General features: G+C 37.3%; 1 protein-coding gene across 1 annotated transcript; it reads right to left on the minus strand.

Moving 5' to 3' along the window:
• Positions 1–8,966: 8,966 nt before the first annotated feature.
• On the minus strand, positions 8,967–13,382 carry tmem150b (transmembrane protein 150B). Its single transcript, XM_065252804.2, has 7 exons — positions 12,875–13,382; positions 11,730–11,813; positions 11,577–11,636; positions 10,510–10,577; positions 10,301–10,428; positions 10,040–10,217; positions 8,967–9,913 (listed from the first exon to the last, which is right to left on the minus strand). The coding sequence occupies exons 2-7, from the start codon at positions 11,792–11,794 to the stop codon at positions 9,714–9,716; spliced, it is 699 nt and encodes a 232-aa protein (XP_065108876.1). The 5' UTR covers positions 11,795–11,813; positions 12,875–13,382; the 3' UTR covers positions 8,967–9,713.
• Between the last annotated feature and the right edge of the window lie 28 nt (positions 13,383–13,410).

Below are 13,410 nucleotides of genomic sequence, written 5' to 3' on the forward strand. Positions count from 1 at the left end.
TAATTAACAATTCAATTAGAGATTCAATTAGATATTCATTCCAAACTGGGAGCTGGCTATATTCAACCACAGATCTTTCTTATCCGTCAATCTCTTTAAATATCAATTATGTTTCCAGATTTCTAACAACCTTATCCCTGCCAAGATTCAACTCTCTCTAGCTTTTGCTCACCTAAATCTCTCCTGGTCTTTCTCTCTTGAACAGAGGAAACTGCAATACAATGATAACAGGTCTGAATACAATAGACTGAGAGCACATTCACACCGACAAGCCAAGTTTAGCTCAGAAAGGTCAACACACAAACACATCCACAAACTTCTGTTGCGTTATTCTCAACATATTCTCAAACATCATCCTTAATCTCCTAAAGTGCTCCTGTAAAGCTCAGTGGTAGAGCATTGCATTAGCAGTTCAAAGGGTCACGGGTTTGAACCAAACGAACAAACACTGATAAAACATGTATACATTGTAATGTACTGTAAGTCGCTTTAAATTAAAGCATTTACCTATGCATAAATGTAAAAGCAGCGGAGTAGTTTGTAGCCTGGGACTGATAAACTTTATTTTCAACTACTCAAATTGTTTTTTTCTCTATATCCATACTAATTTACACATCAAAACGTCACTGGTTCGAATTTGCCTTTTGCCGATCTTACACATACCCCTTTTCCTATCACATATAACATCAAATAGGGGTTTTCATTTTCAATAAAAATCAAGAAACTGTTTGAAAAGTGTATATTAAAAACTAAAGTATTTATCTGTCTATGGAGGGCTTTTATTCTCCCAATAATGCAGAATCCATTTAATAATTTAAAAAGTCGCAATAAAACTGCAATGAAACACTTTTGGAATATTGTAGTATTTTACAAAAGACTTATCTGTAAGCTTCATTATTTAAACAAAATTAATGTGCCCTCATATTCTTCAATCAAAAACGCTAATCATCCCCTCCTCCCTTTACTTCCATTCACAAGAGCCGTTTCTCAATATGCGTTCTTGTCTGTACTTGTTTTCTTGTGGACTTGTGAAACGTCATCAGTCGCGGCCCAAGTACTGTTCCAATTCAAAGTTCGCATCAAACCCAAGTTCACATAAAATCCCCGGATGTGTTCTTGATCCGCCCATTTTATCGAGGATGCATCAGAGGAGACTTGTGTGGACTTATGACAGCGAAGTTTCCCAGAATGCATTTCGCGTCAGGAGTTCGTTCTTCCGAGTCTGAACTTGCAAGTTCGAACTACGAAGGACACAAGTCCGAGGTCGGCGTACTTGGTTTTGAGAAACGGCTAAGGTATGGCAGGTGGGCGGGGCCCGAGAAAAGAACACAGCAATTAGCAAGAAGCAACATGACTCAACTTTAAACGATCCAATCAGTTCTCAATGGACCAACTGAAGTCCACCACTACCTTTTTTTAATTTCAGAGGCCGTTTTACTTGGATATACATCACGATGGAAAAAAAAGACAATCGCTAATTCCGTTTCATGCCGACTTTTAAAATAATTTACAGTCTGTGTGTAACGTGTTGCGTAGATTCAAGAGGAGACTGGATCTAAGTGCAGGTCAAAAGTTTAATAAATCCAAAAGACGATTACATTTATGAATCTTTTTTTTTTTCGAAACATGGGTTCAGAACATGTTTTAAACTGGCCAAGTAGCGTGATTTTAGCAAACGAGGCTTCATTATGTCATAACTGTTTCGAAAGTCCGATGGTTCACCTTTAGGAGTTGATCACAAATGACCAGTGTCTGTCTGTTATGGTTAGGCGAACTTGGGTCAGTTAGTTTATTATGCAAATTCATAAAACATTCATCTTTCAGACTGATAACGCTTACTTTTTCTGTTTGCCCTAAATAAAACAAAAAATACACATTATTGAGTTTTAAGTTATGGCTTTAAAGGAACAGTATGTAGGATTGCGGCCAAAACTGGTACTGCAATCACACAACTGGTGGCCAGTACACAAAATGACAACATAAACATCAGTTGAGGTATGCAATTCCACTTTTTAAATGACAATATCCTGACCGGACCACTGTTATATAAGTATTTGAAAGGAAAATGATTTCTTAATTTCTAGTGACATATCAGGGCCTATTTATAATTAATTGATATACATTTCTTACATACTGTTCCTTTAAGTTAAATAATTTTTTTCCCTAAAAACATTTTTTAGAAAAATCTTGCAATTAATGTGTAAAAAAATTTGAAAAGTCTGGACTGAGATCTTGTTGCTTTTTCAACATTTTCACCAGCAGGTGGCATCATATTAAGGTGTTTTGAGCGCTTCAATCGAGCGAATAATTTTTCGAAATTGGTTCAATTGATTCAAAGCTTCGAAAAGCTTAATTTCTCCCATCACTAACAAAAACATAATCCATGACATGAAACTTGGTACATAAAACAAAACATGAAACACAACATGCTGTATAAAGCATTAGTACAATACAATCAACGATAAAAAGCCAATGGCAACATGAGGGCTAGATATATACAGACACTAATCATTGATAAACAAGACACACCTGGGCACAATTGGGTGGGGTAACTTAAAAATTACAAGGATCATGAACAAGGACTATTTACACTTGTAATACTTTTATTTGTGAAATAATAAAAAATTTCACCTGCTGTTAACTGCACATCGCTAAGAAAATGCTGATGTTGTCACTTACTGTAAATAGCAACTAGGGCTGGGTATCGATTCAGATGTTCCATATCGATTCGATTTAGATTCACAAGCTATCAAATCGATTCGATTCTCGATTAAATTTTCGATTCCGATTCTCAGGTTGGTTTTTATACTCGATTCTCGATTCAACTCAATGAATATAGATTTAATATATATCAACTTTATTCAAGACACAAAGGTCCATAGAGACAACACAGTACAAAAATAAAACATACAAAACATTAAGAATGAAGCAAATGAGGCATCATTAAGGCTATATCCACACGAAGCCGGTGCATTCCCTATCCGATCATTTGTTTTCCTTGCTCTAAAAATATAATCCGTAAACACGAAACCACTGAAACCGACTGAAAGCGGTGTAGTATATATGCCGGACCAGTATGGGGCGCTGTAATTCTGCCACAGATATACACTATACACGGAGAAGAAGACTTTGAGCATGCGCACAGCCAACGTATGGTGTTGTCCATTATCGCTTGTTGGTCACCACAATTGCATAGAAGCAATAGATTTTGCTGTAATAAAGCTAGTAGGCTTTAGTAGCTTCTGTAGCACAAACACAATCACGTAATCCGCCGTTATTGTTGTTGCTGTTACGTGTGACGCTTCCGACACGTGATGTGATGACGTTTTTCGTTCACAAAATATACGGATTGGCTGTACAGACGAAACCGCAAGGGTGTCGGTTTCAGATTTATCCACTTTAGGACCCGGTTTCAAAAAATAGCGGATTCAGTCTCCCAAAACGCCGGATCCGTGTGGATGATACGCCAATACGATAACAAATTTATACGTATGCAGTGATACGCGTCTCCATGTGGACAGCCCCTAAAACATATACAGGCATTGGGTCCAATATTAATACAAATACTATATTAATAAAAAAGAACAGTGAACAGCAGTTTACAGCAGTGGGTAATTAATAAAAAGAAATTGTAAGCCACAACACTATCGTCGTCGTCTTGCTTGTGAAATCTAAAATGCTTCAATACCTCTGACTTTTTATGTGAAGGTGACATCAACGTCGACGAAGCACCTAAAACCGCTATTTTAAGCACTGAATGAATGAATGACAGACTCGCCTCTCACTTCTTGGTAACATCACCCAATGCAAAAAAGAGGGTGACATCTAGTGAAGAAGACTAGTAATTAGATTAACGTTAATCTTATGTTCAATGTTTGCGGAAATATATATGAAAGAAAAAAATCGATTCTGCTCTTTGAGAATCGATATTGAATTCACCACGTTTGAAAAAAAAACGATTAATCGCAAAATCGCCCAGCCCTTATAGCAACTATCGCTGTTTTCTAAGAAATTGTGGAAATATAGCCAATAATAGAGCTGGCGAAAAAAATCGTCTGCAATTCTCAGGCCTGTCTCGTCTCATCAGTAAAGCCGGTTCGGTGATAAGTAGTAAATCGCCATCACCTGCTTTCAGATAGAGCGCCATTTACTACACCGAGCCGTAGTTCACCGAAAGCTAGGCAAATTCACGTTCATAATCGTGGAAGATCGTTTTCAATTATGAACGTGATTTTGTCTAGCTTTTTGGTGAAATACAGCTCTGTGTAGTAAATGCAGCTCCATCTGAAAGCAGGTGATGGCGATTTACTACTAATCACACAACCGGCTTTACTGATGAGACATGCATGATTTTTTTGCCCAGCTCTAGCCAATAATACACAATTATTTTGACCACACTAACTAATATATAATAAACAATTGTTGTATACACCAACTGCACCTGCAGCAGAGTCTAGCATCTTTAGTTTTGGAACAGACGTTCCTCCAGCAAGTTATGAAATGTCACCAGGGTAACATAATACAATAGTTCTTCGTGATAACTTCGTTATAACAACATGTTTGAAATTTTCAGTAGCTGTTCCTTAAGGCCTCTGAACCCGGAAAAGGTCATGGTATTCAAAGAAAAAGGTCTAAGTCACAACCCTGGCATCATGTAAAGGTTAACACAGACAATGAAAGAACATATCTTTAGATTTAAATGTATCTGAAGAAGTTATTAACTGTTACGACTAAATCTAATACTGTTTTAATGAAATACAATCACCTCTTAATAAAAGCCATAAAAATGAACTGAACCCTTAATGTGCATTGCATACTTGACAAACATGTCAAACTTATTTTCAAGTCAGCAAGATCCATGTGAATCTCCAACATGCAGCACACCAAGCATAAATGCAAAGAGCCTGGGGCACAGATGTTTCTAAGCACACATGCAACCTGCGTCTACCACTAAACAAGACACTGATCTACCCAAAGGACTTTGAAGAACCACATGACCCAAGCCAGAGAACCCAGGAACTTTAGATCTCACTCAGATACACCCATTTGTTGACCTCGGTGAGTAATTACTAATTATGCTGCGGCACAAACCAGCAAAACAGACTTGGTTTGGTTGAGCTTAAATCTGAGTTTGAGTTTAGTTCTCCCAAATTTAATGTTTTTGGACCGATCGATTGTTTGAGGATTTTACTCCACGCACCATACAGAGAAAAACATCATACTGAGAGATCTAAACATCAAGCCAACAAACAGCAGCATGTGCCAATCTCATGTGTGTGTGGGTGAACAGAAAGCATCTTTATCAGTGACAGCTGTTATATGTATCTGTGTAATTATCTAGATCCCTACGCCAACAATCTGTGTAATGTCATTCTATCCGTTACCCTATTCAGCACAGTCTCTTTTCACCCACTCCTGTTTTTCATCTCTTTATGCACCCCACAGTTTGGCACTATCTGGAGATTTACCCCCAAAAACACAATACCTCCCCTTCCTGATGGAATGAGGTGACTCCTCAGAAAGGACATTTGGACTATTGTGATGGACAAGAAGGTGGGAATCACACAGCAAGTTTAAGCAAAGAGTAAAGAGAAAATGGGAAATGTTAGGAATGACAAAATTCTGATTATTAAAGCAGACAATCCTTCCCAATAAATACCCTCTGACATTTCTAAAGATCATTTTTGTTTTGCCACAAACAAACACACCTGCTGCTCTCCTCAGCTGAACTTTGTGCACCCACATCCCAGTCACACACATCTTGTGTTAGTCCATGTGCGGGGGTCCGGTCTGGCCATTAAGTCTTGTCTGATTGTTCTCTAAGAAAGGGCAAAGAGGGCATTTCAGTGTTTCAGAGATGAGGGACTTTTCAGAGTGTGTGTAGGAATGTTGTGCACTTGGCATTTTTGAGCAAAAGGGCAGCTCTTCGTTCAAGGGTGCCAGGGCTGCGGGATGAGATCATGACTGGTGATGCCCACTCGCTGGATACAGAAGCAAGACATTTGACCCCTTTCACCCGCTTCTAACAGCTGGGAAATTCCAGACCTGTTAGATTATAAATCGAGGAGATTAGGGATTTGGGCGTAAATCAGTTTTTTAACGCCTCTGCTTATTTTTTCATAGCTGGAACATTCCAGACTCAACGAAGTTGCATTTTCTGACATTTTGGCTTCATCTTTCTCCGAGCAGGATTTTGGCCTTTTGCTGATAAGCCATGTGTGTAAAAGGTGGCAGACAGACCGTTTGCTTTGCAGATAGTGGGCTAGTGCTATTGTTGCCCAGCAGGAGCTGTGCAGAGGATAAGAATAATCTGGAATAACGCAGGCGAGAACAGAGATTATGGTCAAGGTTAAAGTCGTGGCAGACCTGGGGCATGATGCACTTTAAAACAATGATAGAACAAACTTGCGCTTGGGGCCGACAATCATGCATTACATAAGAACCTGCCAGACTCTGTGCCCTTTAGCAAAATATGGCAGCAATAGCATCCAAAAACCAGAGCCCTTACAGCTTTGCCCCTGAATTAAATGCCTGTTCAGACCATTCAAAGGTCACAATGATGGCATGTGCAAATTTTACGGTGGATAAAGACTGTGGGGGAGGTCATGCACAATGCATTACAGGACCAGTGTGTAGATTTTTAGAGGCATCTAGTGGTGAGGCTGTGAATTGCAACCAACAGCTTATGCTGCGTTCAGGCCAGCAATGGTAGAGGCGTTAAGCGTGAGGGGTTTCAATGTTAAGTCAATGTAAAGATGCGTTGATGCGTGTCTGAAGGTCTCGGGGCACAAATGAGGCGTTTAGCGCAATGTAGTAGACACCATTACGCCTCGTTCTCGCGAATGGCGCGAATTGAGCATTGCCGTGGCAAACGCGCGAGTTGAAAAATTGGAACTTTGGCGGAAAAACGTGCCACATTAACCAATCAGGAGCTTGCTCTAATAGTGACGTGATTACAGAAGCGAGCGGAGTCGCAGAAGCCCCTCCCATGATGCAAATTTCCACATGAATGTCTCAATGACTAGAATTTCACACGCGAATAAAGCGAGTTTACTCAAAATATTAAAGCAGCAAACTAGACGCAAATTTGACGCCTCAAACGCGGCTGGTGTGAACCCACAGTTAGTTCTCCTTTTCAAAACACAAAGTGAAGCTACAATATCTGCCACAGGACACACATGTCATTGTCTTAGACAGCGTTGTGACAAAACGCGCTCTATAGAATGGTTTGTCCATTTAGGGCTACTGTAGAAACATGTTGGGGCGAAACAGCGACATCCATGTAAGAGGACCCGCGCTGTATGTAGATAAAAATGGCTCATTCTAAGGTAATAAAAACAATACAGTTCATTATGTAAGGTCTTTGTACACTACTCATAATATAGTTATGTATATTATATTGCATTTCTGTCAAGAGATCCCTCTAAAAAAGTTACACAATGCACCTTTAAATAATCTCTTAGGACAATTTCTCTCTGCAAGTATTGCCCATCATTTGTAAAACATGAGGCTATCATATAGCAACTTTTCATTAATAAAAGTGTCTTCTAACAAAACATGAAAAGTACCATGAAAATTAATTCTGGATAAAGTATGTTGATCAAGGTTTGTCCTTCTCTACCCCACGTCTAATAACAATTGAAGCTATACTATTATTGCAGCGAATATGTCAATGTTTGGACAACAGAATTTCTCAGCTGACCCAAATCCCCCAAAATACACAAACAAAACATGCAGACATGCAAAAGCATACAGATTTTAGAATAACACGAATCATAAAAGGGCATTTAAAATAGAAACAAGAAAGAAATAAAGTCTTATTCCCAGGACTTTTCAACATGAAACATTCAAGGTCCTTCCCTTTATCCCCCATCCCTGTCTCTCTCTCTCTCTCTCTCTCTCTCTCTCTCTCTCTCCATTGAAAGCAATGTGTACAGTATGTGAGAAAGAATGTAGTGTCTTGAGGATCACAGAAAGCTCTCTGCTGCTGTTTCCCACCAGAAAATACAGCCGAGCTCTATTGAATCCAAATCCACAACATAAATTAGTTGACAACGGCCCAGCTTGAATTAGTTAGCCTATCCACACCAACATTGCTGCCCATTACATATGAGCATTTTTATTTATTATGTGGCTTTTTCTAACAACTTTATCAACACACCAACTTAATACACCTGTCTTAGTTGTGAGATCAAATGCAAGCGAGTCCTTCAAACTTAGGCAATAACCCATGGGCCCAGAGCTCCCTCTGGTGTTGACGTCATGTACATACAATATAGAAAGAAAGCATCTCTAGGATTACAATTTTGGCGCGTAACTTGTTTCAACATGTACATGGATGATACTTTATATCAGGCTCCTAAAAAAGTAAGTGCTGTTACCTTTTCTGAAGTATTATGCCTAATGGACAATAAAACGGAATAATAATGCTGAAGGACAGAGCCGCACATATCAGAGAATTAATTACTAATTAGAAGAACAAGCACCACGCTTTCAAATCACTCACCGTAGCAACCGCATAACAAAATTTCCACATATTTGCGTGTCTGGCTCAGCCGAAAATAGCCCAGCTATATAATTGAATGACTATTTCCTCAAGAAACTGTATTATTATAAAACGGATAGTTCCGGTGTGTAACACGTTGACTAGTCGCGTGCAAATTCCACAACACACCTGCAACCGCGCTACATATTAATGCGCCACTTCGCCTGTATTTTTTTAAAGAACTACTTGGCGGAAGAATATTTTTGCCAACACTTAACAGTGCACTATGTTAAACAATATAACCTCATTGTAATTTTTTATAAATATGAATACACTTTTGTTCATATGTTTTTTAACCTTGTCAGATATGTAAGAAATAATTGACGACGGCCGACGGTATATTGAATTATTACGGAGTCATGCCGCATACCACCTTGGGTGTGCATTATTTTGTAATAATTCAAAGGACCAGATAAATTATTCCCCTTATGACAACATTTCTCAACCAATCAGAATAAAGCATTCAACAGCCCCGTGTTATAAATGGAAATAAACGCTTAAAAGTAATAAACCATGTGAAGCTGTGGTTTACAGTGAATTTAGAACAGCTGGAAAAACCTTTATTTTAATGTCTATGGGAAAAAATAGCATACCAACAAGACCAGCGTATGTTTTGTTTTGTTGCTGGCTTCCTGGAGACCACCAGCATAATTCCCAAGCTGGTTTGGTGCTGGTTTAGCTGGTGGTTATCAGCATATTGGTATATGCTGTTTTTTAGCAGGGATCTTTAAGGGTATTGCTTTCATTTCTTACTCTTTCTCTTTATTGTAAAGTTCATTATAACTGCAGATTTTTGATGTAAAGGTTTATTTACATTCAGAAACAGCGTTATGATGATCTTCTGACAAATAAAATCGCAATACTTCGAAAACTACAATATGTAAACAAGACAGAAACTTCTTACTGCTATAAAAAAGCCCAAGACAGCAAGTCTGAGGTATTGCTGAAGGTATTACTGAAATAGATGCTACCCTGTACACTTTTGGCAATAATGTGTTAATGAATAAGTTATGCAACATATAATTTACTTTGTAAAAGTTCTAAGTGATAGTAGAAACCGTAAACATTGTTTTTTGTGGTCCTTAACCATATGGTTGGTTCTTTGCAGTTTGTGTGTGTTTGATTCCAACAGCCACCATTGTCCACATCTAAAAAAAATGGCCACTTTTCATTGACTTTCCTGCAGTGTCCACACACTATTTCCCTCGTTAGCTTTTTTCATTCCCTCCTTCTGTACGGTCAACTTATGGAGATCAATGTGTCTGAATTCAGCCGCAAAGACCCCAAAAAGTGCAAAGAAGCACATAACCAGAGCCCATTCGCATATGGCGGCCTCAGAGCGATATCCTGTGATATGCAGAACGACCACTGAAAAAAACAGTACGTTAAGAAAAGTATTCAACCATTAAGTAACTTAGAAAGCTATTATTGAAAATGCATTGGCAAAAACATCTTTTTGCACAGTTGAACTAAACTATCTCAATTGGAGGATACTGCAGATGACCAAACATGTGCACATGCTGCAGAGAATGATGCGTACTGGGCCCACCCATCGCCGGTCATGTGACGGCTGGGCACTGTAGGTAAGCCATGTCTGGATCCAGAAGTAAACCAAACCCAGGAAGAAGGCCAAGGCTGCCCCCAGCAGATGAACTCCCAGAAGTACTGATGGCTGAGTGAAGACATCAGCAAATTACGTATAAATAAAGTATAAAATTACCACAAACAGTAAAAAAGTGAAGTGTGGATGTATACCTGGAAGTTCCCAAGAATAGAAATACCAATGCTGGAGATGAAGCCAATCACCAGACCTGCTGTGTTTGTTCGGGATGCAGAGCCAAAATCCCGTATCTGTTGAAATCTAATTGAGATGATCCACAGAGCTATAGAAAGAGTGCATGTGAGACAAGGATCATTTACAATATCCAACAAATTGTGTCCATATAAATGAGAAAATGACTCACCTAACATGCAGCATATGTTGCAGATTTGAGAAAACAGACAACTTTGGGGGTTGTATGAGCCACATGTGCTAAAGAAAATAATACCAATTACTTGTATTTTTTTTCTTTTGTGGACTTTCTTATTCTATTTTCTATTATGGGCTTTTATTTAAAATAAAATTTTAGTTTTCTAATAAAGGAAAACAATATGTTGTCACAATTATCATTTGTCTACACAATTAAAGGCGGGGTGCATGATCTCTGAAAGCCAATGTTGACAATTGAAATCACCTAAACAAACACGCCACTACTCAAATAGAATCTGGACCTTCTTTTAATAGACCCGCCCCAGACATACGTAACCCAGGCAAAGATGTCGGTTAGTAGACACACCCCTTACTGCTGATTGGCTACAAGTGTGTTTGGTACTTGGCCTGACTCCCTTTTCCAAAGTGTTTTTCAAAAATCATGCACCCTGCCTTTAACTTTAATCATACACATTTGATAAAACAGTGAATTGTTTTAAAACTAGTAAATAAACCCATACATCAATAAAATATATTTTGAAATATATTTCATAACATACAAAAAATGGCCAAAAAATATATTTGCTGAAATATATTTTAAAATATGTTACAAAAATATATTTTTCACAATATTTTTGGGCCAATTTGAAATATATTTAAAAAAGAAAATTTTAATTCATTAAAAAATATATTTAGCCTTCTATATATTTAAATCCAAGGAAATATATTCACGTTGCATTGGAAGAAAAGCTTTGTTTTTGTTAAAAGGTTCAAATGAAATATTTTTCAACTTCAAATATACTTTATAAAATTAACTTGTATTTAGCATATATTTAAAATATATTTTGGCAAAGAATACATTTTTGCCATATGGGATGTAAAAGTAGAAATGTATTTGCTTGCATATTGAAATATATGTTGATGAAGGTTAAAACTATATATATTTTCACATTTAAAAATATATTCAGTTGAGCATTACCTTCTACAAAATGTATTTAGCATATATTTAAAATATGTTTTTGGCCAGATAAATAATTTTTTTCCTGTATGGGAAGTACATACCTGATGTAAGGAAATTCTTCCGTTATATTTACTGTGTTATTGGACACAGCTATGCCATATCTGCCACACAAATAATCACAGAGATAGAGAGTTGAGATATTTACAAAAATATATACAGAAAAAAGGAAAAGACATAGAAAAAGAAAGACTCACACAACCCAAAGGCCAATAGTCCCAAACACTGCCAGGGTAACAGGTAGCAATGCCCATGCCCACATAATGGACCTGTCAGATCACCTGTAGATACACCATGTTACAAGCTTCTAGAATAGCAACTTACATACTGTACTGTAAAGTGAACTTTGTATATAATCTGCAAATGACCAAGCAGAAAACAATGTGGAAATTTGTATCAATCAATTATGTCTCACAGAATCAATGAAACCTAGATAAACAGACAGGTATGAGAACAACCTCACCCACTTTAGTACCTTATCACTGATTCGGTATGTTCAAAGTATGTTTTTCTCCAAACACTTCCTACAGTGGTATTAATGGTTTATAATATTAAATATTAATAATATAAAACTTACTATTAAAAAATATATATATATTCAAGGTAACCATATGCCAGATTTTCAAATGGCAAAACTTTAAATGCTGTGGTATTAAGAACACGAGCTTATGAAATTAACCATATTTTTTGGTGTATTGATTACCATTGGCAAACCATGGTTTAAATACAGTGTCCATGGTTATTTTGTGGTAACCAGGTTGTTTGGTTCAAACTGTAGTAAAACCGTGGTTAATTTCCATAAGGGTTAAGCTATAAAGCCTAAAACTGATATTAGACAGTAGATATAGACTGATATCCTATACCTGTATTACAGCTTCAAACTCAGAACTCGCAGTCAAAGAAAGCTGTCCGAATGTTATTAAAAATAAAAGGAACAAACAGCTTAAATATCTTGCCAAACAAAACAAAAACATGCCCACATAATGCATGCCCAAATAAAAAACATTCAAATAGTACTATTAGATTCACAAAACACATCAGGACAAAAGAAAGTAAAAACAATTGTTTTGTCTAAATACTGACAAACTTAACCATTGAGGTGAGCTGGCATCCTGACAGTTGTAAATATTGTCTGAATCTTGGCCAGACATCTTTGTAACACTATCTAAAAAATGAATAGCAGCCCAAAAGCTTTTATAACATTTGATAGAGTTCATTGAAAGCACTGTAACATGAGAAAGAAGAATCTAACCTTTTAACCTTTTAATAAAGATACGTTGTGAAGCAGAAAAATGAAAGACGGTCTGTATGTACAGTCAGAGGCGAACCTCTATAAACTTACCTTCTTACACGTGTAGCGTTGCTTGTACATGTATACATAAGTGTGTGCGTACTCACAGGTTTCCCAAGATTCTGTTACCATAATGCTTATATTACACAGACCTGCATTATTTAAACAGGATATATTTTGGTTTCAAATTATAACACACACCTACATTTTTTTTGCTTTATTACGGTTGGATCTTAACCTTGCAAGACGACAGATCTTCCAGAGCAAGATTGAGGACTCCATCTTACAAGAGGAGTTGATTTAAAATAGGCACATGAACCCCATACAATGGTAATATGCAGAAAAGCCTTTCTAAATAAAAAAACATCAAACTTGTTTTTAGGTGGACCACAGCAGAAGACCACACATTACTGTGCAGCCACAAACAACAAAAGAATGATGATGCTGTTAACCTGGACGTTTCCAGCACCTTGTTGGGTAAAAAAAAAAAAAAAATCACCCGTTTTGGGTCAAACCAGATATAAATAAGATACTTAAGTGACAGCAGCAACCATATAACCATACAGAAAAAAAAAACACAACACCTT

This window comes from Paramisgurnus dabryanus, chromosome 3, assembly GCF_030506205.2.
Source record: "Paramisgurnus dabryanus chromosome 3, PD_genome_1.1, whole genome shotgun sequence".
Lineage (NCBI taxonomy): Eukaryota > Metazoa > Chordata > Actinopteri > Cypriniformes > Cobitidae > Paramisgurnus > Paramisgurnus dabryanus.